General features: G+C 36.9%; 1 protein-coding gene and 1 pseudogene across 4 annotated transcripts in view; one reads left to right on the top strand and one right to left on the bottom strand.

Moving 5' to 3' along the window:
* DNM1L (dynamin 1 like) overlaps window positions 1-26,567 on the bottom strand; it is a 60,030-nt gene that overhangs the window by 19,248 nt on the left and 14,215 nt on the right. For all 4 annotated transcript variants that reach the window (XM_005896994.3, XM_005896995.3, XM_005896997.3 and 1 more), the window contains exons 2-6: window positions 16,525-16,672; window positions 11,156-11,202; window positions 10,664-10,735; window positions 9,333-9,419; window positions 45-207 (exon numbers count right to left, since the gene is read on the bottom strand). In XM_005896994.3, the coding sequence (XP_005897056.1) occupies window positions 45-207; window positions 9,333-9,419; window positions 10,664-10,735; window positions 11,156-11,202; window positions 16,525-16,672 (517 nt within the window). The remainder of the gene's footprint in view (window positions 1-44; window positions 208-9,332; window positions 9,420-10,663; window positions 10,736-11,155; window positions 11,203-16,524; window positions 16,673-26,567) is intronic.
* Window positions 21,621-26,318, top strand: LOC102270685 (ADP-ribosylation factor 1 pseudogene; annotated as a pseudogene).

The raw sequence follows: 26,567 nt of genomic DNA, 5'->3' as shown, positions 1-26,567 counted from the left end.
TCTGTTAACCAAACACCTCATTAAAAATTAATATCCATCCTTACCATCTGGATCTACCTCTCTTGAAATTTTAAGTGCCTCTGATGTTGCCATATCTGTATTAGCAGCAGTGACAGCGAGGATAATGGAATTTGGATTACTGATGAACCGAAGGATGAGCTCTCTGATTTGAAGCTCAATATCTTTAGGTTGATCACCTACAGGCACCTGAACAAAACACAGATGATCAAGGAACAGGTAATAAAAATCAACTCAGCTTTTTTCCCCCATTTAATGCACAGAATATAGGTGTTACTCCATTTACAGATAATTAAAATGAATTTATATACTTCAATGTACATACGAATTTGGTAATATGTATAAGTCTCAAAAATGTAACTCCTGCAAATATTAAATATCTGCCATGTTAAGGATTGGTCAGTGTTAACTGTCTAGAGACAAATTCATTCATTCACTCAATTAGCAAATATTTATTGACAACCTACTATATTTCAGGTACTATTCCATATATCAGATTATATCACAGTAGTGAATAAGACAAAGACCAAATTTCCTGCCTTCACTGAGTTTTAGTGATACCAAAGAGGTAATAAACACTTATATACATAGTATCTAGGTGGTGGTAAGACTATGGAAAAAATAAAGAACAAGAGGCTAAGGAATACTTAGGTTAAAGCTTATACTTTAAACTATTATTTTAAATTGGATTATGCTTTTAAATTGAGTAATCAGGGAGACCTCACCAAGGCAATGACATTTAAGAGAATGACTGCAAACTGAAAGAGATAAGGGAGAGGTACAGGCAGCTATCTGGGGGATGAGCACTTGAACACAATGGCAGAAGACTGACTGGAGCAAAAGGAATTAGAAGAGTAATAAGAGAGAGGTCAAGGAGATACTTTAGATCTCTTTAAGAACATAAGCTTTTACTCTGAGTGAAATGGGAAGCCTCTAGAAAGATTCTGAGCCAAAGAATGACACAGTCTTATTTTCACTTTAACAGTATCACTCTGGCTGCTTAGTTAATAAATTATGAGGAAGATGTTTTAGGAGACTATGGTGGTAATCCAGCTGAGATGACAGTGGCTAGCTCAGGATGGTAGCTATAAATTTGTAAGACATGACAGAGTTCCAGATATACAGGCACACTTTGTTTTATTTAATTTTTCAGATTTTTCATTTTTTACATGTTGAAGTTTGTGTCAACGAGAAAGTCTATTGGAGCCAATTTTTCCAATAGCATTTGCTCACTCTGTGCCTCTGTATCACATTTTAGTAGTTCTTGAAATATTTCAAACCCTCCACCATCAGAAAGATGACATCCAACTCACTGAAGGTTCAGATGGTTAGCATTTTTTTTAGAAATAAAGTATTTTTTTAACTAAGGTATGTACATTGCTTTATTAGACATAATGCTGTTACACACCTAACAGACTACAGTTGATCCTTGAATAACACAGGGTTAAGGAGCACTGACCCCTTCACATACTTGAAAATCTGCTTCTGACTCCCCAAAAACTTAACTACAAATATCTTCTTGTTGACTAGAAGCCTTATACCAACATAGGCAATATATATATATTTTATATGTATTATATACTGTATTCTTACAATAAAGAAAATGGTAAGAAAATTGTAAGGAAAATACATTTACAGTATGTACTCTGTCAATGCTTAAGTTTATGTCATCTGTTTACAAGATATCTCATCTATGAGTACCTACATCAATACTGTCTTATGATACAAAACACTGTTAGTTGTTATACATTACTGACACTAAATACAAAAAATGAAAAGATAATGTGAAAGAGAAATTCATATTTATTTAAAGATATAACAATTCATGCATTGATAATGAAGTAGCAATAAGATTGCTTTATGATAGCCTAGTATAATTGAAATGATTGCTTCACAGTAGCCTAGAATATGCAGCAAAGAATGAATCATTATAAAATGTTTATAGATTCCAATGTTGAAGTCATATTCATAATACCACACAGAAACCAATTACCTGTGATGATAGGCTGATATGCAGTTTCTCCAATTGTAAGTGAAGGCATACTGTACAGTAATATAATTCTTTGAAAGCAAAGTTACAAAATAGTAAAAAAAAAACGCCTAACACATTATTTTATATTAAAATATCACTCCATTATGCCTATGTAGGGCTTTCCTGGTGGTTCAGACAGTAAAGAATCCACCTGCAATGCAGGAGACCTGGTTTGATCCCTGGGTTCGGACACCTGGTGAAGGGCATGGCAACCCACTTTAGCATTCTTGCCTGGAGAATCCCCATGGAGAGAGGAGCCTCGCGGGCTACAGTCCATGGGGTTGCAAAGAGTCAGATGCAAATGAGCGACTAAGCACATGCCTATGTAAGGATACGCTATTCACTTCAATACAAGTCTTGTACATAATGTTCTACATGAGTACTTAGGCAATGATGACACAGATGACATAAAAACACAGTTCTTCCCATATAGTTACTACATTTCACAAGAAGACACATACAACAGAACTCATGATTATTTGCTATTTGTTAAGTGGAAGTGGATCACCCTCGTCTTCACATCAAGTAGATAAAAGAAGAGGAGGAGCTGGTCTTGCTGTCTCAGGAGTAGCAGAGGCAGAAGTGGAGGAGGCCAAAGGGGAGGCAGGCGAGGTAGGCACAATCAGTGTAACTTGATGGAAATACATCATAATTTCTGTCTGATACTTTTTTTTCACTCCAAAAATGTTTCTGTATGGTTCCATTCCTTCTTCAACCAAATCAAAAGTAGTCTTGAATAACTGTAACTTTTCTCACAAAGTGCCTAATGTTATGTTTTCTGGTACAGTTTTTTAAATCTTCTTTCCCATCATCTGGGCTTCTCAGGTGGCTTAGCATTAAAGAATCTGCTTGCAATGCAGGAGACGCTGGTTCGATCCCTCAGTCAGGAAGATGCACTGGAGGAGGGAATGGAAACCCACTCCAGTATCCTTGCCTGAAGTATCCTATGGACAAAGGAGCCTGGTAGGCTACAGTCTATAAGATCACAAAGAGTTGGACACGACTGAAGTGACTGACCACACATGCACCCCCCTCATCTGGCACTGTTTCAGAAGCACTCATCTCCATCAAGTCGCCCTCTGTTAATTCCTCTCACATAGTGTCTGCTTTAGCTCTTGGATTTCTATGAGATCCATATCTTGAAAGCCTTCACCCATCTAACCCACTGTTTCTTTTTTGGTCATCTCCACAGTTGCTTTTATGATTTCCTTGATTGGTTCTGTTGTAAATCCTGAAGTCATACATAGCATCTGGACACAGTTTTCTCCAGCAGGAATTTATTATTTCAGGCTTCATGGCTTTCATGGCTTTTTCAATAACATCTTCAATAGTGTAATCCTTTCCAGACTTTCATGATGTTCTATCAGGGTTCTCTTCCACAGGAATGACAATCCTTTCTATACAGTTCCGTATGTAATGAGCCTTAAAGGTCCATATGACCCCTGATTTAGAGGGTGAATAAGGGACACTGTGTTTGGGGGCAAGTAGACCACTTCAACACCTGTGCCCTGGAGCACTGTCTAATACCAAAAGAACTTTAAGTCAGTCCATTACTAGAAAGATACCTCCTGCCTTCAGGGACAAAGCACTGATGGAACCAATCCAGAAAAAGGGTTATCTGTGTCCAGGCCTTCTTGTTGAGCAACCAAAAGACTGGCAGCTGGTGTTTAATCTTTTGCCTTCAAGGATCGAGGGTTAGCAGCTTTATAGATAAGGGCAGTCCCAATCATAAACCCCCTGCATTTGCACAGAATAGTAGAGCTGGCCTATCCCTTCCTTCCTTGAATTCTGGTGTTCGCTTCTCTTCCTTACTAATAAATGTCCTTTGTGGCATTTTTTTCCAGAATAGGGCACTTTCATCTGCATTAACATTAAAAACCTATTCAGGCAGATATCCTTTCTCCTTAATGATTTTCTTAATAGCATCTGAGACCTCATCTGCTGCCTCCTATTAACTTGACTTTTTTAAAGCAAAACTTTCTTTTTTTTAAATTTTATTTAATTTTTAAACTTTACATAATTGTATTAGTTTTGCCAAATATCAAAATGAATCCACCACAGGTATACATGTGTTCCCCATCCTGAACCCTCCTCCCTCCTCCCTCCCCATACCATCCCTCTGGGTCGTCCCAGTGCACTAGCCCCAAGCATCCAGTATCATGCATTGAACCTGGACTGGCATCTCGTTTCATACATGATATTTTACATGTTTCAATGCCATTCTCTCAAATCTTCCCACCCTCTCCCTCTCCCACAGAGTCCATAAGACTGTTCTATACATCACTGTCTCTTTTGCTGTCTCGTACACAGGGTTATTGTTACCACCTTTCTAAATTCCATATCTATGCATTAGTATACTGTATTGGTGTTTTTCCTTCTGGCTTACTTCACTCTGTATAATAGGCTCCAGTTTCATCCACCTCATTAGAACTGATTCAAATGTATTCTTTTTAATGGCTGAGTAATACTCCATTGTGTATATGTACCACAGCTTTCTTATCCATTCATCTGCTAATGGACATCTAGGTTGCTTCCATGTCCTGGCTATTATAAACAGTGCTGCGATGAACATTGGGGTACACGTGTCTCCTTCCCTTCTGGTTTCCTCAGTGTGTATGCCCAGCAGTGGGATTGCTGGATCATGAGGCAGTTCTATTTCCAGTTTTTTAAGGAATCTCCACACTGTTCTCCATAGTGGCTGTACTAGTTTACATTCCCACCAACAGTGTAAGAGGGTTCCCTTTCCTCCACACCCTCTCCAGCATTTATTGCTTGTAGACTTTTGGATTGCAGCCATTCTGACTGGTGTGAAATAGTACCTCATAGTGGTTTTGATTTGCATTTCTCTGATAATGAGTGATGTTGAGCATATCCTTTGCTGGCAATATATAATCCAGCTTTAGATCATTCACCTTCCTGTTGCTTTAAGTTGTCATATACTGAATATGTTTTTTCTCAAATCATGTTAGTCTACAGATATGCCTTTCCTATAGAAATCCTATACTCAGATAAAAGCTGAAATTTCAATAAAAAGGCATTTAACATAAAGTGCAAGGTTTTCATGCTTCCTGGCATAGCTGCAGCATTGCCTTCATGAATTTCCTTTTTCAGAATGCTTCTTAAGCTGGATTCATTCATCTTGAAATGGTGGGCAACCACAGCTGCAGGCCTCAATCTACAGAGTAGATTAAGCATTTTAACTTCCTGTAATGTCATGACTTCTCTCTGCTTGTTGGAAGCACTTCCAACATCACTAGTGGCACTTCATATGGGTCTCATGGTGTTATTCAGGGTTTACAGTATTACACTAAACACAATGAAAAAATGCAAGAACCCCAATTCAGTTCAGTTCAGTTCAGTCACTCAGTGACGTCCGACTTGTGACCCCATGGACTGCAGCACCCCAGGCTTCCCTGTCCATTACCAACTCCCAGAGCTTGCTCAAACTTACGTCCTTCGAGTCAGTGATAGTATCCAATGATCATACCCTCTGTTGTTCCCTTCTCCTCCTGCCTTCAATCTTTCCAGCATCAGGGTCTTTTCCAAGGAGTCAGTTCTTTGCATCAGGTGGCCAAAGTATTAGAGTTTCAGCTTCAGCATCAGTACTTTAAATGAATATTCAGGACTGATTTCCTTTAGGATTGACTGATTTGATCCCCTGGCAGTCCAAGGGACTCTCAAGAGTCCTCTACAACACCACAGTTCAAAAGAATCAATTCTTCGGTGCTCAGCTTTCTTTATAATCCAACTCTCACATCCATACATGACTACTGGAAAAATCATAGCTTTGACTAAACGGACCTTTGTCGGCACAGTAATGTCTCTGCTTTTTATATGCTGTCTAGGTTGGTCATAGATTTTTCTTCCAAGGAACAAGCATTTTTTAATTTCATGGCTGCAGTCACTATCTGCAGTGATTCTGGAGCCCAAGAAAATAAAGTCTGTCACTGTTTCCATTGTTTCCTCATCTATCTGCCATGAAGTGATGGGACTGGAAGCCACGATCTTAGTTTTTTGAATGTTGAGTTTTAAGCCAGTGTTTTCACTCCCTTCTCACTTTCATCAAGAGACTCTTCAGTTTCTCTTCACTTTCTACCATAAGGGTGGTGTCATCTGCATATCTGAGGTTATCGGTATTTCTCCCGGCAATCTTTATCCCAGCTTGTGCTTCATCCAGCCCAGCATTTCACATAATGTACTCTGCATATGAGTTAAATAAGCAGGGTGACTGTATACAGCCTTGACATCCTCCTTTCCCGATTTTGAACCAATCCATTGTTCCATGTCTGGTTCTCACTGTTGCTTCTTGACCTGCACACAAATGTCTCAGGAGGCAGGTCAGGTGGTCTGGTATTCCCATCTCTTTCAGAATTTTCCACAGTTTATTGTGATCCACACAGTCAAAGGCTTTGGCATAGTCAATAAAGCAGATGTTTTTTTGTAACTCTTGCTTTTTTCTGTTATCCAATGGATGTTGGCAATTTGGTCTCTGGTTCCTCTGCCTTTTCTAAAACCAGCTTGAACGTCTGGAAGTTCATGGTTTACGTGTTGTTGAAGCCTAGCTTGGAGAATTTTGAGCATTACTTTACTAGCATGTGAGATGACTACAATTGTGTGGTAGTTTGAGCTTTCTTTGACATTGCCTTTCTTTGGGATTGGAATGGAAACTGACTTTTTCCAGTCCTGTGGCCACTGCTGAGTTTTCCAAATTCACTGGCATATTGAGTGCAGCGCAATATCACAGCATCACAGCATCATCTTTTAGGATTTCAAATAGCTCAACTGGAATTCCATCACCTCCAGTAGCTTTGTTCTCAGTGATGCTTCTTCCTCCTAAGGCCCACTTGACTTCGGACTCCAGGATATCTGGCTCTAGGCGAGCATTTTACAGTATTACACTAAACATGATAAAAAACATGCAAGAACCTCAAGAGATCACATTTTACTGTGATATGCAATTTACTGGAGCGATGAACTACTCAGAAATGATTTGTGTCACACAACATTTTGGGAGACTCAACAACACTTGAGCTCAGTGCAACAGGAATAGAAGGCGGCTGTGAAATTATTACATTAGTACAGTATGTACTACAGCCAATCTTATGCAGTTATGATTAAATGCTGCATCTTCACATTTGTTTACATTTCTTTCTACTTAAAGTACAATGTACAGTCTGTGTGTGTAGATTTTGATAAATTTTAACTTTTTACACTAGATTTGTTTATTAATTTTTTTTAATCTTTTTCAGTTGTTCTAGGCTATGCAAGTATCTGCAAGTTTTTTCAAATTGTTACAAATCTTCAAAAAATTTTCCAATATATTTATTAAAAAAAAATCCACATATCACATATAAGTAGACCCATGTAGTTCAAACCCTAGTTCAAGGGTTAATTGTATAGTATAAACATAACTTTTATATGCACTAAACAAAAAAATTTGTATATTTCTTTTACTGTGATACTTACTTCACTGCAATATTCACTTACTGGGATGGTCTGGAACCATATTTGAAATTTCACAATGTATGCCCATATTTTAAGTTAAGAAAAGCTAACAGGATGTGCTAACAGGTATTGACTATGCCAAAGCCTTTGACTGTGTGGATCACAATAAACTGTGGAAAATTCTTCAATAGATGGGAATATCACACCACCTGACCTGCCTCTTGAGAAACCTATATGCAGGTCAGGAAGCAATAGTTAGAACTGGACATGGAACAACAGACTGGTTCCAAATAGGAAAAGGAGTACGTCAAGGATGTATATTGTCACCCTGCTTATTTAACTTATATGCTGAGTACATCATGAGAAACGCTGGGCTAGAAGAAGCAAGAGCTGGAATCAAGATTGCCGGGAGAAATATCAAGAACCTCAGATGTGCAGATGACACCACCCTTATGGCAAAAAGTGAAGAGGAACTAAAAAGCCTCTTGATGAAAGTGAAACAGGACAGTGAAAAAGTTGGCTTAAAGCTCAACATTCAGAAAACGAAGATCCTGGCATCCGGTCCCACCATTTCATGGGAAGTAAATGGGGAAACACTGGAAACAGTGTCAGATTTTATTTTTGGTGGCTCCAAAATCACTGCAGATGGTAATTGCAGCCATGAAATTAAAAGACGCTTACTCCTTGGAAGGAAAGTTATGACCAACCTAGATAGCATATTGAAAAGCAGAGACATTACTTTGCCAACAAAGGTCCATCTAGTCAATGCTATGGTTTTTCCGGTGGTCATGTATGGATGTGAGAGTTGGACTGTGAAGAAAGCTGAGCACCGAAGAATTGATGCTTTTGAACTGTGGTGTTGGAGAAGACTCTTCAGAGTCCCTTGGATTGCAAGGAGATCCAACCAGTCCATTCTGAAGGAGATCAGCCCTGGGATTTCTTTGGAAGGAATGATGCTAAAGCTGAAACTCCAGTACTTTGGCCACCTCATGAGAAGAGTTGATTCATTGGAAAAGACTCTGATGCTGGGAGGGATTGGGGGCAAGAGGAGAAGGGGAAGAAAGAGGATGAGATGGCTGGATGGCATCACTGACTCGAAGGACATGAGTCTGGGTGAACTCCGGGAGCTGGTGATGGACAGGGAGGCCTGGTGTGCTGTGATTCATGGGGTCGCAAAGAGTCGGACACGACTGAGCGACTGAACTGAACTGAATGGAAAGTAGGGTGTAGGATAAGAAATGTCAAAGATGACTACAAACTTTTTGGCTAAGCAACTGGTACAACAGAGTTGCCATTTATTGAGATGGGGAGACTATAGAAAGACCAAGTCAGGTTGAGGGACACATCAGGCATTTGGTATTAGACACATCATGGTTTAAGTTGGACGTGTATATGTCAAGTCGACATACAAGATGAATATATAAGTCTGGAAATATCTGAATGTTGTCAGCATACAGATACTCATATTTATAAGTCATAAGACTGGATGAAATCAAGAGGTTAAGTGTACCCCCTTGACAAGAGGTCCAAAAATTGAGCTATGGGATACTCACTGTTTAGACATTGAGAAGATAAGTAATCAGCAAAAGAGACTGAGAAGGAGTGGCTGGTAAGATCAGAAATAATCCTCTAGAGTGTGGTGTCCTGGAAGCTGAGTAAAGAAAAGTGTTTCAAGGAGAAAGTAGGGCTCTACTATGTCAAATGTTGCTAAAAGATCAAGATAATTAAAAAAAAAAAAAAGGCTGATCATTCCATATGAGGTTAAGGAAAAACTATGTTGTTTGTTCAAGTAAAAACAAACATGACCACATCCACAATGAGTAACAACTAGTTTTACCTTGGTCATTCCTGGCAAATCCACAAGTGTCAGATTGACAACATTGGGTGAAAAAATCTTAAGATGAATTGGTTCAGGGCTTACTCCCTAAAAATAAATTTTAAAATATTATATTAAAATCACATTAAAATGTCAATGAAATAAAAATGCTAAAGTAAAACCTCATTTCAAGTATTATACATTAGATGCTTTTAAATGTTAACCCATAATCTCTAAAACATTTCAATAATCAAAACCTAATGAAACATACAGAAAATAAGGCAGCCTGCCATAGGTTATAATCCTATCCAACCTTATACTATTAATATACACAATTTATTACCTGTTATTTCACATTCTTTTCTCCTGATTCTCAGCAGATAACATTTCTTAAATATGTTTAATAGACTCAGTGCTGAACAAAAGAACAATGTATCACTTCCAAATTTATGAGGTTCTTGAATTCAGAGTGAGACATAAGTAACAAGTAATCCCAATCAGGGAAATAGGGCAGCAGTAACTAAAAGGTGACCTACCCAGAGTTCAATAATAAATCTTAGTCAATCACTCTAACAGAGACAAATATTTTGAATAGGCATAAAGAAATTAACATGGCTCCAAAAATGCCTTTGGGTCAGGAAAACCTTTCCAACACAGTACCCAGCAGATAAAAGGATTCAATAAATATATTTTTTTAAATATTAGTACTCAGCTAAGGCCCAGTTATGCAATTAAATGTATCCATTCAAGAATGGAGGTAACAACACAAAGGGAAGGGAACAGAAAGGTAGTAAGAATAAAGAAAGAAGACACAGAAAACAGTAGCATTTAAAGAAGGCGGTGACAGTACCTCCTTTAAATATGCCTCCTTTACCATATAATGGTATCTGAGACCTCTAATTTAAATTCTCAGAATCTTAGAAAACAATTCAGTTGTTAACATTACTTTTCATTTTCACTGAAAAAAGAAAAAAACCACCTTGCTTTGCCTCTCTTTGCTTTCATAAGTAAATCTCAATTTACTCAGGTAAGAAAAAGAGCTCTTCAAAATAAATGTATCTTGTAAGTTATATATTGCTTCTTGAGTTACAGTACAATCAATTCACTGGAAAAAAATAACACTGTAAGAAGTATTAAATAGAAAAGCTATATAATAAAGTGATATATACAAGATCAAGAATAAACATCTAAATGAAATACCTGTTTGTATATGAAAGCTCTAAGAAACAAAAGTGGTTTTATATGAAGTTTTTATATATTTGAGAAAATACTCCATTAGTTTAAAAGACCAGAATACTCTTAATGATAAATTTACTGACGGTTATACTTTTCAGCTCTAAAAAGATGCCTACCTTATTATTTCCTGAAATCCTTTCTGTTTCATTTTCAATTTCTTGTCGAATTTCATCAAAATCTGTGTAAAGCTAAAAATTATTGAAACAAAAAAAAGTATTCAAAATAAGATTTAAAAAGTTCCTAAGAGGGCTTTGATAAATTTCACAGATGTCTATGGATCTGCTTCAGAGAATTAATAAACAAATTCTAATATACACAAACATCATTCTGAGCCAGAGAGTCAGTTTATATGAGTTTTCAAAGCTGCTTGAGCCTACAACAGTTAAGAGTCTCCAAATTAGAGAGAATAAGGCTCAATTTAAAATGTTTTCTAAATAAACTACTATGGTTAGAAATGTTACTAAGATAAGTTTTATTTTATAAGAACAACTGCTTCAAGATAACAGTGCTACATTGCCAATCATAAGAAAACTAAATTATCAGTTACCTGTACCAAAAAAAAAAAGTTTTCAACATGTTACTTCTTCAACATATTTTTGTATGATTACCTTATTTTTGGTGTGAAGAAATTTACCCCATTCTTCTGCTTCAACCCCTGGAAAAAGAGAAACTTCACTTATTGAAAACTATGGAAATTAGGAATTCAAAAAGACAGTACAATATTATTTGTTCCTACTTTGCCACTAACTATAAGCTAACTTATATTTGAAATCTAGATTTTAACTAATAAAACTGTTCACCTCTCCTCATATTATAATAAAATATGTATTTTTTTTTTTGGTATCTAAAACTTTGTATTTGAGCAAGTAGATATAATGGGTATTTTAAAAAGACCTTAACTATATATTAAATGACTCACTACAATTATATAAAGTGAATAACTCCTTCTAATCCACCATGTGTTTAGTTAAAATTGTTCCTTCCAAGAATCCTTCATATGTAGTTCAATAGTCCCTGGTTCTGTATTTAGTATAATTTAGAGCAATGGCCAATTAAGTATTAGATTATATTTAATTATTCATTTTCATCCAATCTGGGACTTGTCGTTTTTTCTTTTGAACTTTTTATTTTGTATTAGAGTACAGCCGGTTAACAATGTTGTGATGTTTTCAGGTAAAGAGAAAAGGGACTCAGCCATACATATACTGTATACTTTATTTTTAAATATCTTACATATAAAAGCAATTTTATCTGATGAAAATACTCAAGCTAGTGGCTAAAAGAACACTTATGAATCATACTGAATAATAATGCAAAAAGCATATATTGTAGACTTACACACATAACTCAAGGTAAAAATTTGCAATATGTCAACAAAATAGCTAACTTTTTGTTCTGTTTTCTCATTTTTCATTTTAATTCAGTTTACTGTTGGCAACCCATAAAGTCACAATTTGCTGTTACTTTAAAGTGCTCTCAGTAGCATGAAGGTATTCTGTATGCATTTTCAAGGTGATTTTTTCCTCTAGGAACAAGATTATGTTTTGCCTTGGAATTGAAGGTAGGAAAGAAGTGAAATGGCAAGGGGTGGGAGGCTGGGGGAACCTGGCATGTATACTGTATGGAATTGCTACTCGCCAGTGGTTTCCAATAATAGGTCTGTTCCTCTTGCACTTGCTGAAAAAAGGAAAAAATTATTCATTTTAGGTACTATTTTGAGTGGCCTAAGACGTGGAAAGCAAGTTTTGCTCTAATTTTTCCAGACAAGCTAGAATGTAGAAAAATTAACTTCGCCTTCTCCAAGCATAGCTATTCTGCTTTTGTCAAATTCACAGTTTTAAATGTCTTAATGATTAACACATATCAGCCACCTGTTATCAAAATAAAAATGACTGTAAGATATTCAAATAATACAGAGGAAAAGGTGGAGCAGTTTCTTTGGTGGATAACGGTAACAAAACTGGATCCTTTTTGCACATAAAATGCTCACCTACTTGAAGCTTAGTACCTTCTTCCAAGAAGTCTCATTGGAGGATTGGAATAATCTAAGTGAACAGAACTCAGAGGCAAGTACTATATACCAAAGGGTTTTTTTTTTTAATTTACATTATCATATAGAAGAGGTCTGGCTTCACAAGCATGTTTTTTAAAATAAAAATAAAATAAATTACATTCACCAAAAAAAGCCTGCATTGTGATGCAATGCCAAAAAGTAACAAGAACCACTAACACCTGCAATCAGTCAATGTGGATAAGCAAATAAAAATGGAAGGAAAAAAATGCACACAGCCTGTACGAGTACAAAAGCACACATGCAGGCATAATAGGAAAAGAAGGGCCAAAAACAAATGGATAAAGGAAACCTTTAGAAAGGTGTCTTGAGTTTTTCCATGTAGCAGGGTCTGTAGTCAAAGAGAAATAGCACAGAGTGAGAAGTTTAGTGCTTATCCCTAATATTTCAAACCTTTCTAAAAAATCAAATGTGCAAGAACCTGAACACATTTCAAATGCACATTCCAAATGCATTCAGTTATTCCAAATTTACAACTGTAAATTTTCCATTGCAATTAGTTATAATTAGAGGGATGTATATATTTTAAATGGCATAAATGAAGTATATTGAGTGTCATAATTTATTTTTATTTTCCACTACATTAATTTTATCACCTCTGGTTTCTAATTCTAATATAAGTGGATTGAAACTAATTTACTATTCAGAAATTTGCTATCTGATAACTACAGGAAAAGATAAATTACCTAATAAAAAAAAACTACAAAATATATCAAATACATCTTGAAAGTAATAAAACCTTGAAAGTTTTTACCCTAATTGCTAAGACTGAATTTAATAGGGGTTTATTTTTTTTGAAATATATAATAAATTTAACAATAGTTTTGGTATTCAGTCAGCATGCCACCTTTGGATTTAGTCTAAAAGGAGATCTGAGGACATATATGAAAGGTATTCATGAAGTTCAAATTAAACCACTTGAAAACAGTTTTTGTTTTTAATAAGATTTTATCAGAAAATTCTTTTACATTGGCAGAAGTGGGGAGCAAGATGAGAAATACTATAAATCTATATACTGACACCTAAATTATATTATGTAGTTGGCAGAATGAGCTCATGTTAAATAAATTTTCCTGATAATTAAATTATACATGGTAAATATGTAAATATTTTATAAGAGTTTAGCCAGTTTTGATGGACCTATCCATGTTATGTTAGAATCCACTGCTCTTAAACTTACCTATCAATGGTAACTTTGGTCTTCGTTACATAATAAAGCCATTTATGTATAGACTACAAATCCCTATACGAAATGGTTAGAGACTAATTTTTTCTTTTTTGAAATTCTCCTGTTTTCCTCCCCTTTCTCCTCTATGGTTGCCAGGCTGCCAACTGGCAAAAGTTCATACTTTTCTGGCTATCTCTTGCTTCATTGTTTCTAATTTCCTCTAGAATAGAGTGATTTGTGTTAAGGTAGAATTGTTTATCCTGAGGATAAACAGGCTTTAATGATAAGTTAAAGAACTATCCTATTAACAAGATACATGATATTTAGTACTCAAAATTTACAGAATCTATTTTGTGTTCTGAGTGGCTAAGTTGTCATTTTAAGTATTATGTTTTTTAATATAAAAAATAAGCATTAAGCTTGAGGGGGAAAATATATATATATATAGGTAAAGACATGCAGATTTACTGACCCACCACCACCAATAAGAGACGTCAACAAAACAAAGTGAACAATACAGACAGATAACAAGAACCGACACCTCTACAGTTGTGAAATGTACACCCTTTCTAGAAATACTGCCCACGTACTCTGAGAGAAAAGATATCATCTGCCCTCTCCAAGGTGACTGAAGAAAATTAAGAGTTGAAAGAAACAGACATCATCATACAGTTTCTTGAAGTTTTAGTTTAAGGTATTTGGTAAATTTGATGATATTAACAAGATTGAAATTTTTGAATAATTATTCTATACATTTGAAATTGGACCACAAATTAGCCCAAAATGATTAAATTCAAGATTCAGAATTTCAATAATAAAGAAATATTACAGAAATGCAAAATGATAAATAACATCAAGAAGCTAGCTAATATAATCAAATGACTTTTACATATCCTCTGACATCCTATCCAAAAATATTACTTGTAACATCTACAACTTCATTAATCTGCTTTAGTGATTAACTTTCTATAGTCCTTGTAGATGCTCATGACATGTCTTTTTTAAAATCCCTTTAAAATAAAAATCAAGCTATCACCACCCAGAAAGTGAAGGAAACGATCAGATGCAGAAATTAAAGTAACTTCACTGCATCAAACTAATGAAACTGCTGGAGAAGGACATGGCAACCCAGTCCAGTACTCTTGCCTGGAAAATCCCATGGACGGAGGGGCCTGGTAGGGTACAGTCCATGGGGTCGCAAAGAGTCGGACACCACTGAGCAACTTCATTTTCACTTTTCACTTTCATGCATTGGAGAAGGAAATAGCAACCCACTCCAGTATTCTTGCCTGGAAAACTCCAGGGACAGAGGAGCCTGGTGGGCTGCCATCTATGGGGTCGCACAGAGTCGGACACAACTGAACCAACTTAGCGGCAGCAGCAGCAGCAATGAAACTGCATTTAAAACAGATCTCTGGCAGAATGAGAAACAATCGTGTTACTCTGCTGCAAATGTTATTTGATAACTAGAACATTCTACAGGCTTTTCTCAGTAAGACAGATGGCTTCCCTGATGGCTCAGACAGTAAAAGAAGCTGCCCACAATATGAGAGATAAGGGTTCAACCCCTGGGTTGGGAAGATTCCCTGGAGAAGGGAATGGCAACCCACTTCAGTATTCTTGCCTGGAGAATTCCACAGACAGAGGAGCCTGGTGGGCTACAGTCCATGGGGTCACAAAGAGTTGGACATGACACAACTAATGCACAAATAAGACAGAGTCTGAGCCAAACACTGAAGATCAAATATATTACTCTCATCAAACATTCCAAACTTCACTAATATAAATGTACAGTATATAATAGGGTACATATTTAATAAACAAACTCAAATATGTTGATAAAGAGAGCATTTCTTAAAATATTTTCAGTGTAACCAAAGAAGAAAGGATGATGCATGTCTTCTAATCCTGATACTCCACATTTACTATTTGGGTGAGGGAGGAATCTAAAGAACCAAAGTAATACGTGCTATATGTAAGTCTTAGCAAAATAAGCATAGTAAAAATAATAATAATAATTAGGAACTTTCTTGGCAGTCCAGTGGTTAAAAAGACTCCATGCTTCCACTGTAGGGGACACAGGTTGGATCCCTAGTCAGGGAACTAAATAAGATTGCACATGCTGTGCAGTGTGGCAAAAATAATAATAATTTTTTTTTCAAAAATTATTTCTACAAATAATATTTATCTTGGATCGAAGGGCCAAAGATTCAAAATTCACAGGCACATGGCGAGACAGAAAAGTGAAGGTGAGATAGCACTGTTATGCTGAAAAGCTGAATCATTTTATTTAAATAAAATCTTAAATAAACTAAAATAAACTTAAATAATCTAAAATAAACTAGAATCTAAAATATTTAAATTCTGAAACAAAGTGAAAAAAACATTGCTTTAAACACTAGGAAAAAAGTTTAAAACATTCCAAAAGATACAAAAACTTTTCAAAATAATTGATTCTGTTTACTAAGTATCTCACTAGATCCTCCACTAAATAGTGTTAACAGGTTTACTGAACTACATTACCAAAGAGATTCTTTCAAAAAAGTTGACTCATAGTCCTCAAAAACAAAGAAGAAAATTACTCCCTTTTTACATGAGAAAAGACATATATCACTTTCTTTACAGGACTTCTGACTTCGCTATAGCCACTAATTTCTGTCTAATTAACTCATATCTTTTTAAGATTGACCAAAAATGAAGGAATTTTAAATAATTTTTATTCCAATTCTAAAATTTACCATTTTCTTCTCCTGTTGTTTTTCGTTTATCTTCAGGTGAAACATGGACTAGCTGCAGAATGAGAGGTCTCCGGGTGACAATACCAGTGCCTCTGGGAAGCAGGTCCCTCCCCACTAGGCTTTCTAGCACTGAGCTCTTTCCACTGCTCTGAAAATGGAATACACAAGAGCAAAATGAGTTTCTTAACAGATTTTTTTTGCAACTCAGTAAGACTATACTATATAATTTTTAAAAATTATTGCAAAGTCTTTTAAAATGAAATAAAATTAGTTGTATTTTCGATTACATGATCTTTATTTCTTTAAAATAGAAAGGTACAAAAAGAATATAAATGCTAGTACAAAATAAAATCTGTAATTCAAAAAAGAAGAATATAAAAGTTCCACTTGCCCATAATTTTCCTACCTTTTCTGATACTCTCCCAACCATATAATATTGGTGTGTATATATATATATATATGTGTGTGTGTGTGTGTATGTGTATGTGTGTATATATAAAGTATTTTCAAAACCCATATAATATTGGTATACATAAATTATGCCCATAACATGGAGATATTTTACTCTAAATGAGGTAGTATTATGTGTATTTTTCTCTAACTCACTTTTATTTTTTTGTAACAATCAGGGATATCATTCCATATCAATATATTAACTTCTGTGCTTAACAGTTAAATAGTATTCTGCATGTAAAACCAAACTCTAACCGATGGACATGTAAATGGGCCTTGCTACAATGTTGCAATGAACATGATTTGTACATACAACCATACTCACTTATTCTTTCCTTAGACTTATTTATTTAGCTCATTAAGTGAAACTGCTGTGATTAAAGAACATACAGATTTTATACTTCCACAGATACTGCCAGACTGACTACACACTACAAGATAGGAGGCACCACGCTGTGCTTCATATTCAATCTGCTACATCCACATCAACACTGGGCATTACCACTTTTTTGAATCTTAACTACTTTTTTTGGATAAACACTGACAGTTTATTTATATTTGCATTTATTTATTATTCAGTCAAGTATCACTTTCTTTAAGGACCTTTTGTGTATCTCCTTTGGTGATCTGCTTGTTCAAATGTTGGTATATTATGTTTCTCATTAAAGATCTTTACCCATATAAGTATATATCTTTTGTTATGTTGAATAATTTCCCTTAACTTTTTATTTTGAAAATTTCAAAGCCACAAGAGTTGGAAGAATAGTTAACAGTGAATACTCATATATCTTAACAAAGATACCCTATATCTTAACCAATTATTAACATTTTGACATATTTGCTTTATATCTCTTCTTACACATGCACATACTTTTTTCTTTTGCTATCTCTTTTGTGTTAGTTAATATGTCTTGACATTTCATCCCTAAATATTGTGGCATAGCTCTAAGAAAACAGCATTCTTCTATATAATCACACTATAATGATCTCACTGAGGAAATTTAACCAACACAATACTAATGAACAATAAATTATCTCCATTGTCTCTATTATACATTTTTATATAATATATAAATTTGAAAAAATTGCTATTTTTTCAACTTGGCAATTCATATGTTTTTCTGTAACAGTATTTTTCTGTACTGTATTTTTTCTTAATCAAAACCAGTACATCTTCTAATTTCTTATTCTCTACAAAGGCAAAAACCCTAAGCTCATCTACTGTATCAGAAAGGGTTTTTAGGAAACAGATGGCCCACTCAAGTTAGATTAATTTAAGGACAGTTTATTTACAAGCAGACTATTTACAAAGTTTTGGATGAGGGGGATCACAAGAGATAGTGGAATAACCCAGGCTAGTAGCAACACAGCAGCTCCTACCACCCACAAGCTCCAAGAGAAGGATGAGGATTTTCAGGGAGAGCCAACACCTACACATAGGAAGTCGAGTCAGGGGAGAATATACCCAGACTTTAGTCCCCTCCTTTTCCCAAGTCCTGTCGAGGCTCCCCATTTCCAAATCCAATCAAAAGTAAGAAAACGTTAAGGGCCCATTCCTGTTGTCCAGAAAGGTCCCCTATGATGGAGAACAGTAATGTTGAGTGTATAAAGTGGGTCCAATTTAAAATGTGATGGTTTTCGATGGCTAAGTCAAAAATCTCTCCTGGTAAATGTCACATTGCACTTGAAAATGTGTGTGTCATTTTCAACTATCTTTTGATACTGATCTCTAACATAATGCCACAATGATAAGGGAACAGACTCTGTATGATCTCAATACCTTTGTTGTTTAGTCACTAAGTCATTTCTGACTCTGTGACCCCATGGAAGCAGCACACCAGGCTTCCCTGTCCTTCACTATCTCTATTCAATACCTTTAGACCACAAAATTTTTGCACCTTGTTTTACATTCCTGGATATGTTTCAGTGTCTCCTAGTTTACAGTCTATGGGAAGGTGAATAGGAATTTGCGTTGTGACAAAACTGTATAAATCTTTATTATGTTGAATTGGTTCACCATGATTTTCAGGTCTACTATATCCTTCTACTTCTCTGTGTATTCATTCTATTAATTTTTGAGAGTCTGACATTGAAACTCCAACTAAAAATCTTAATGTAGCTACTTAAACTGTTCATTTCTTTCTAATATTTTACCTTTATGTTCTTTTTTCTGACCAAATTTCCCAGTTGACTATGACATTGATTTTTTGCATCAAATCTGTATTTTATTGATTTCACTTTGTAATTATTATTTATTTTTAATACTGTTAATTTGTTCTGTCAGTGTGTGCAAAACACCTCCCAGTTTCAGCTGGTATTCTTAAAAGGTCCTCCAGACTTTCCAGTGATTGGCTATTTTTTGATTCTCACATTCATTTGATATTCCATGGCTTCCTTCTTCTTCTTAAGTAGAAATTAATACACAGGTCTTGGAGCTTTTAGTGGTCTACTCCCAAACCACTAGCATGTGAGGGTTTGTAGAGAGAAACAAGGTCAACTAATTTTCTCATCAATGTTCATGGATCTGGGGTTTTCCTATATGTTCTGTTTTTAATGGTAAAGTCATACAAGATTAAGAAACTATTCTACCATTGCTGTCATCCTCCCAGAATCCCCGAATACAAAAAATTGTTTATGTCTCTGTGGGAAAAATGAACATTCATCTGGGTAGTTAATATTTTATTTATTTAACTGGAAATAGACACAATGGTGTCCTAATATTCTTTGTACCTTTTTGATGTTTTCAGTATTTTGAAACAATTTTTTAATCTTTCAAATGTGGCACATGATTTTATACTGATGAGGAAATTAAAGAAGTTACATTTCCACCTCCCTCCCATACCTTAAGCAGATATTTGGTACAGCCACACACAGCTTGGATATAGGTCACAGACTAGTCCTGTTGTCCACTATGTCCTTCTGTGCAAGTGATCTATACTAGCTTAAGTGCCCAACTCTGCTAGAAAGTACAAAGTATTAGTCAAGCTACAACAGATACCTGGAAGCAATTCAAGTAATATTCCAATTTTATGTCACAATATCATAGATGGGAAATAAAAGAATTTTTTAAATTTTTTTCTGTTCTTATTGTCCAGATATTTATGCTTCACTACATTTGATGAATGGTTATAGTAGAAATGGATACAGAATTTTATAATCACAATTAATTCCCCCAGGAACTCTAAATTTTAAAGATTTCTCCATGTCATCTAATATTATTTACTGATGCAGATTGAAAGTATGATGCCAATCTGAGTCTCTTTCCCTTTCAGGAAATCTTTTTTTCCTCCTTTCTTCTATTTTGACACTTGGGAGAATTCTAGGGTTTTGTAAAAGTTTAGATTTCAGAAATTTACCCAGGTTATGTCAACCCTTTCAATATTTGTGCCCAGCAACTGAAATATGAAGATGTGGGGAACTTTGGCTTACTGTTTGATTATTCTTTGTCCCTCTGTTCCAAGTGTTCTTTCTCAATTAACTATGACAAGGATTTTGGCTCTCTTAGCTCTCACCAACAAGTCTCTTCTCTAATTAATTTCATAATATATGATTTTGATTTGTCTTTTAATAGAATTTCTAAAGTTATTTTTCTATTTCATAAATTAGATTCTCAACAATATCAATGTGACTGTTGTTCCCCATCACCCACTATGCCATTTTATTCTTCCTTCTTAAATATGTCACAAAAAATACTTATTTAATGTCTCTCCTAAATTCTGTATCAAACTCATTTTGTTACTCTGATTATCTACCTTAGTCTCCTCCTTTGCAGCTACTGCTTTTCTACCAAATCTACCAAATTTTAAACATTGCCAACTTTTTTTTTTTTCAGTTCAGTTCAGTTGCTCAGTCGTGTCCGACTCTTTGCAACCCCATGGACTGCGGCAAGCCAGGCCTCCCTGTCCATCACCAACCCCTGGAGCTTACTCAAACTCATGTCCATTGAGTCGGTGATGCCATCCAACCATCTCATCCTCTATTGTCCCCTTCTCCTCCTGCCTTCAATTTTTCCCAGCATCAAGGTCTTTTCCAAAGAGTCAGTTCTTCATGTCAGGTGGCCAAAGTATTGGACTTTCAGATTCAGCATCAGTCCTTCCAATGAATATTCAGGACTGATTTCCATTAGGATGGACTGGTTGGATCTCCTTGCAGTCCAAGGGACTCTCAAGAGTCTGCTCCAATACCACAGTTCAAAAGCATCAATTCTTCAGCACTCAGCTTTCTTTATAGTCCAACTCTCACATCCATACATGACTACTAGAAAAACCATAGCTTTGACTAGACGGGCCTTTGTTGGCAAAGTAATGTCTCTGCTTTTTAATATGCTGTCTGGGTTGGTCATAACTTTTCTTCCAAAGAGCGAGTGTCTTTTAATTTCATGGCTGCAATCACCATCTGCACTGATTTTGGAGCCTAAGATAATAAAGTCTGTCACTGTTTCCACTATTTCCCCATTTATTTGCCATGAAGTGATGGGACCAGATGCCATGATCTTAGTTTTCTGAATGTTTGTTTTAACCCAACTTTTTCACTCTCCTCTTTCACTTTCATCAAGAGGCTCTTTAGTTCTTCTTCGCTTTCTGTATGTTGTATATATCAATTCAAGACAGCAACATGGGAGGATCCTGAACTCACCTCCTATCATGGGCACACGGAATTTACAGCCACAGACAGAACAATTCCCTCTGAAAGAAACTAAAAAATTAGATGAGCAACTCCTACATATCAGGCAAATGACAAAAACCCACACCGAAACAGGCTGGAGAGGCTGAGACACAGTCTCACCATAAACCTCACCCAGGGGTAGTGACCCACAGCTGTGAGGGAACTCACAACATTCAGCTTCTCTGTGAGGAGCAAAGGGTTTGGACCCTACTTCTGGCAGCCCCAGCTTCTAAGAGCTGCACCTGCAAGACAGGCCACCAAAACATCTAGCTTTAAAGCAAACAGGGCTTGTATTCATGAGAACAAGGCAGAGTGAACTAAGAGTTCTTGAAGGGATTGTACAGGTTCACTGTGGCTAACCTCCCAGGTTACAGTGCAGAGCGAGCAGAAAAAAATACCCATGTCCCAGTTTCCCCTTGAAAAAGGTATTTTTGCATGTACTTCAAAAGCTGCTCCCTGAGCCTCCAGCTTCCAACTGGGCTGAACCTAAATACTAAGAACCTCCTCTAGGGATACTGATAGATCTTAGACAACCTAAACTAATGGGACCCACTAAGAATAAGGTAGGCTATTTGGACAATCACAAAGGTTCGAGAGACAACCAAGATCTAGGGCAAGGTTGAACAATAAGATGCATCTGCTACACAAGGCCACTCTTCAAGACTTGGAGAGGTTGCTGTTTATTCTAATGCACCCAAACCACCACAGAGACTCAAGGAAAACAAAGAAACAGAGGAGTATGTTCCAAACAAAAGAACAAGATAAAACGTCAGGAAAATAGCCTTACTGAGATGGAGATCAGTGATATAGCTGATAAAGTTCAAATTAACAGTCATAAAAATGCTAAAATAGCTAAGATGAACAAAGAGAGATTTTCAACAGAAAGAAAATACAAGAAAGTACCAAACAGAGTTCTACAACAGACTACATGAAGCAGAAGAATCAGTAAACTTGAACAAAGAGCACTGGAACTCATCTGCTGCTGCTGCTAAGTTGCTTTAGTCGTGTCCGACTCTGTGCGACCCCACAGATGGCAGCCCACCAGGCTCTGCCGTCCCTGGGATTCTCCAAGCAAGAATACTGGAGTGGGTTGCCATTTCCTTCTCCAGTGCATGAAAGTGAAAAGTGAAAGTGAAGTTGCTCAGTCCTGTCTGACTCTAATCAGCAGCAAAAAGACAATTTAAGGGACTTATAGGGCAACACTAAGTGGACCAACATTCACATTATAGGAGATTCAGAAGAAAAAGAGAGAAAGGGGCAAAAAACTTGAAAAAATAACGGCTGATAATCACTGCAACTAAACTGGGGAAGATAAGAGACATTCAGATCCAAGAAGTTCAGAGAGTTTGTATAAGATGAACCGAAAGAGACCCAAACCATTTATAATTAAAATGTCAAAAGTTAAAGACAAGGAGAGAATTTTTAAAATAGCAGTACAAAATGACTTATTATGTATAAGGAAAATCTCCCACAAAATCAGTAGATTTTTGAATAGAAACACTGCAGGTCAGAAAGGAGTGAGTGGCACAACATATTCAAAGTGCTGAAAGAAAACAACTGCCAACCAAGAAATCTCTACCCAGCAAAGCTGTCTTTCATCATGGAAGAAGAGGTAAGAGTTTCCAGACAAGGATAAGTTGAAAGAGTTCATCACCACTAGACTGGCCTTAAATGTTAAAGGGATTCCTGCAAGTTGAAACAAAAAGGAGTGAGTTAGTAACAGGGAAACAAAGTATGAATTTCACTGATAAAAATAAATATATAGTAAAATTCTGAATAATCTAATGTAAAGATGGTAGGTTAATCACTTGTAAATCTAGTGTAAAAGACAAAAGAACTAAAAATAATTAGCAAGGGAGGGGAGTCAAAGCTTTATATAAGAGTTTTAGAATAGAATACACTATACTGATGTTATCAATTTAAAATAGACCATATTATCAATTTAAAACAGACTTATAAATAAGTTTTAAATAAGCTTCTTGGTAACCACAAATCAAAAACTTATAGTAGAAATGTAAAAGATAAAGAAAAGGCATCTAAACATACCACTATAGAAAAATCATCAAATCACATAGGATGAGAATAAGAAAAGGAAAAAAGAAAAGGAATGATAAAAGTCAGAAAACAATTAACAAAATGTCAACAAGTACATTATCTATCAAAAATTACTTTCAATGAAAAAAAAGTTACTTTAAATGTTAAATGGGCTAAATTCTCCAAATAAAAGAGTGCCTAGAGGCATTAAAAAAAAAAAAAGGACCCATCTATACACAGCCTATAAGAGACTCACTTCAGATGTAACATAATACACACTGAAAGTGAAAGGATGGAAAGAGATATTCACATTCAAATGGAAACCAAAGAAAGCTGGGGTGGCCATACTTATATCAGACAAAATAGACTTTAACACATGATTCACTGGGGGATTTTGGTAGAAACTAAAGTCCGTGGCCCATGATTTGTTATGTAAGAGAATATTGAAACATCTCCATTTGAGTAAATATCACCAACTTTTACTGTACTTCATGTACTTATTTGAAGCCTGAGAAAAGCTGGACTGGAAGAAACACAAGCTGGAATCAAGATTGCCGGGAGAAATATCAATAACCTCAGATATGCAGATGACACCACCCTTATGGCAGAAAGTGAAGAGGAACTCAAAAGCCTCTTCATGAAAGTGAAAGTGGAGAGTGAAAAAGTTGGCTTAAAGCTCAACATTCAGAAAACGAAGATCATGGCATCCGGTCCCATCACTTCATGGGAAATAGATGGGGAAACAGTGGAAACAGTGTCAGACTTTATTTTTCTGGGCTCCAAAATCACTGCAGATGGTGACTGCAGCCATGAAATTAAAAGACGCTTACTCCTTGGAAGGAAAGTTATGACCAACCTAGATAGCATATTCAAAAGCAGAGACATTACTTTGCCAACAAAGGTTAGTCTAGTCAAGGCTATGGTTTTTCCTGTGGTCATGTATGGATGTGAGAGTTGGACTGTGAAGAAGGCTGAGCACCGAAGAATTGATGCTTTTGAACTGTGGTGTTGGAGAAGACTCTTGAGAGTCCCTTGGACTGCAAGGAGATCCAACCAGTCCATTCTGAAGATCAGCCCTGGGATTTCTTTGGAAGGAATGATGCTAAGGCTGAAACTCCAGTACTTTGGCCACCTGATGCGAAGAGTTGACTCATTGGAAAAGACTCTGATGCTGGGAGGGATTGGGGGCAGGAGGAGAAGGGGACGACAGAGGATGAGATGGCTGGATGGCATCACTGACTCGATGGACATGAGTCTGAGTGAACTCCGGGAGTTGGTGATGGACAGGAAGGCCTGGTGTACTTCGATTCATGGGGTCGCAAAGAGTTGTTGGACACGACTGAGCGACTGAACTGAACTGAACTGAAGTGCCTCACTAAAGCATTTTAGTATTTCATTAGAGTGTGATAGGCAGTATAGCAGGCACATATAGCAGGCACCTCTGTGCAGGGGAACAGAACACCCAGTACAAATACACCATGGTTCACTGCATCTTGCCCTGAAAGAGCAGACTCTACACTTTCTGGCGGCATTTTTTTCCCCAGTCCTGTAGGTATTATTTCCTCTAGAATACATTCTTTTATTTTACCTGGTAGTTGACAAGGTGGATCTTTGCAGGAAGCTCTTTTAAAAATGCCACAAGGGGCTTCCCTGGCGGCACAGTGGATTAGAATCCGTCTGCCATTGCAGGGGACATGGATTCTATCCCTGGCCTGGCAAGATCCCACATAAGCTAAGTCCCTGCACCACAACTACTCAGCCCGTGCTCTTGAGCCCATGAGCCACAACTACTAAGCCTGTGTGCCACACCAACTGACACCCACGCACTAGAGCCTGTGCTGAGCAACAAGAAAAGCCAGCACAAAGAGAAGCCCATGTGAGTGAAACCAACACCTCCAAGCAGCAGCTGCCCTGCAACCGAGGAGGGTTTCTCTGGCCAGTGTTGCTCCTACCAGTCTACAGCACGGGGAATATCTTTGCAAACCTATTTAAGGGCCTTTTTGGCAAAAAAGAAATGTGCGTTCTCATGGTGGGCCTAGATGCTGCCGGAAAGACCACCATCCTGTACAAACTAAAGCTGGGTTAAATGGTGACCACCATTCCCACTAATAGGCTTCAATGTGGAGACCGTGGAATACAAGAACATCAGCTTCACTGCGTCGGACATGGGGGGCCAAGACAAGACCTGGCCTCTGTGGTACCACTACTTCCAAATCACACAACGTCTCATCTTTGTGGTCGACAGCAGTGACACAGAGCATGTGAATGAGGTCCACAAGGAGCTCATGAGGATGCTAGCAGAAGACAAGCTCAGGGACACTGTTCTGCTCATGTTTGCTAACAAATAGGACCTTCCCAATGCCATGATGCAGCCAAGATCACAGACACGCTAGGTCTGCACACTCTGCGCCACAGGAATTGGTACATTCAGGCCACCTGTGTCTCCAGTGGGGATGGGTCTATGAGGGACTGGACTGGCTGTCCAATCAGCTCCAGAACCAGAAATGAGCTATAGTCTTCTCTCCTCCCCTCTTACTCCCTCCTCCCCTCTCATTCCCTCCTTCTACCCTTGTTTTACTCTCACGTGGCAAACGTGCCCCTATGATGTGAGTGCCAGAAGCTGTCTCCATGGTTGGTCACAGTGTGCTTCACCATGCTGTAAATGTGCAGCTGCAGCCTGCAACTGGGTTTTTATTTAATGTGAATAGTTCTTGTTTCCAATGAGTCAGTTTCTGGTACTCCTGTTCAGTATTGTGTGGTAGTCACTTAAGTCCTGTCCGACTCTTTGCAACCCCATGGACTGTAGCCCACCAGGCTTCTCTGTCCATGGGATTCTCCAGGCAAGAACACTGGAGTGGGTTGCCATTTCCTTCTCCAATGCATGAAAGTGA

This window comes from Bos mutus, chromosome 5 (assembly GCF_027580195.1).
Source record: "Bos mutus isolate GX-2022 chromosome 5, NWIPB_WYAK_1.1, whole genome shotgun sequence".
NCBI lineage: Eukaryota > Metazoa > Chordata > Mammalia > Artiodactyla > Bovidae > Bos > Bos mutus.
The sequence above is the reverse complement of the archived record's forward strand: the minus strand, read 5'-3'. Positions and strand labels throughout refer to the sequence as shown.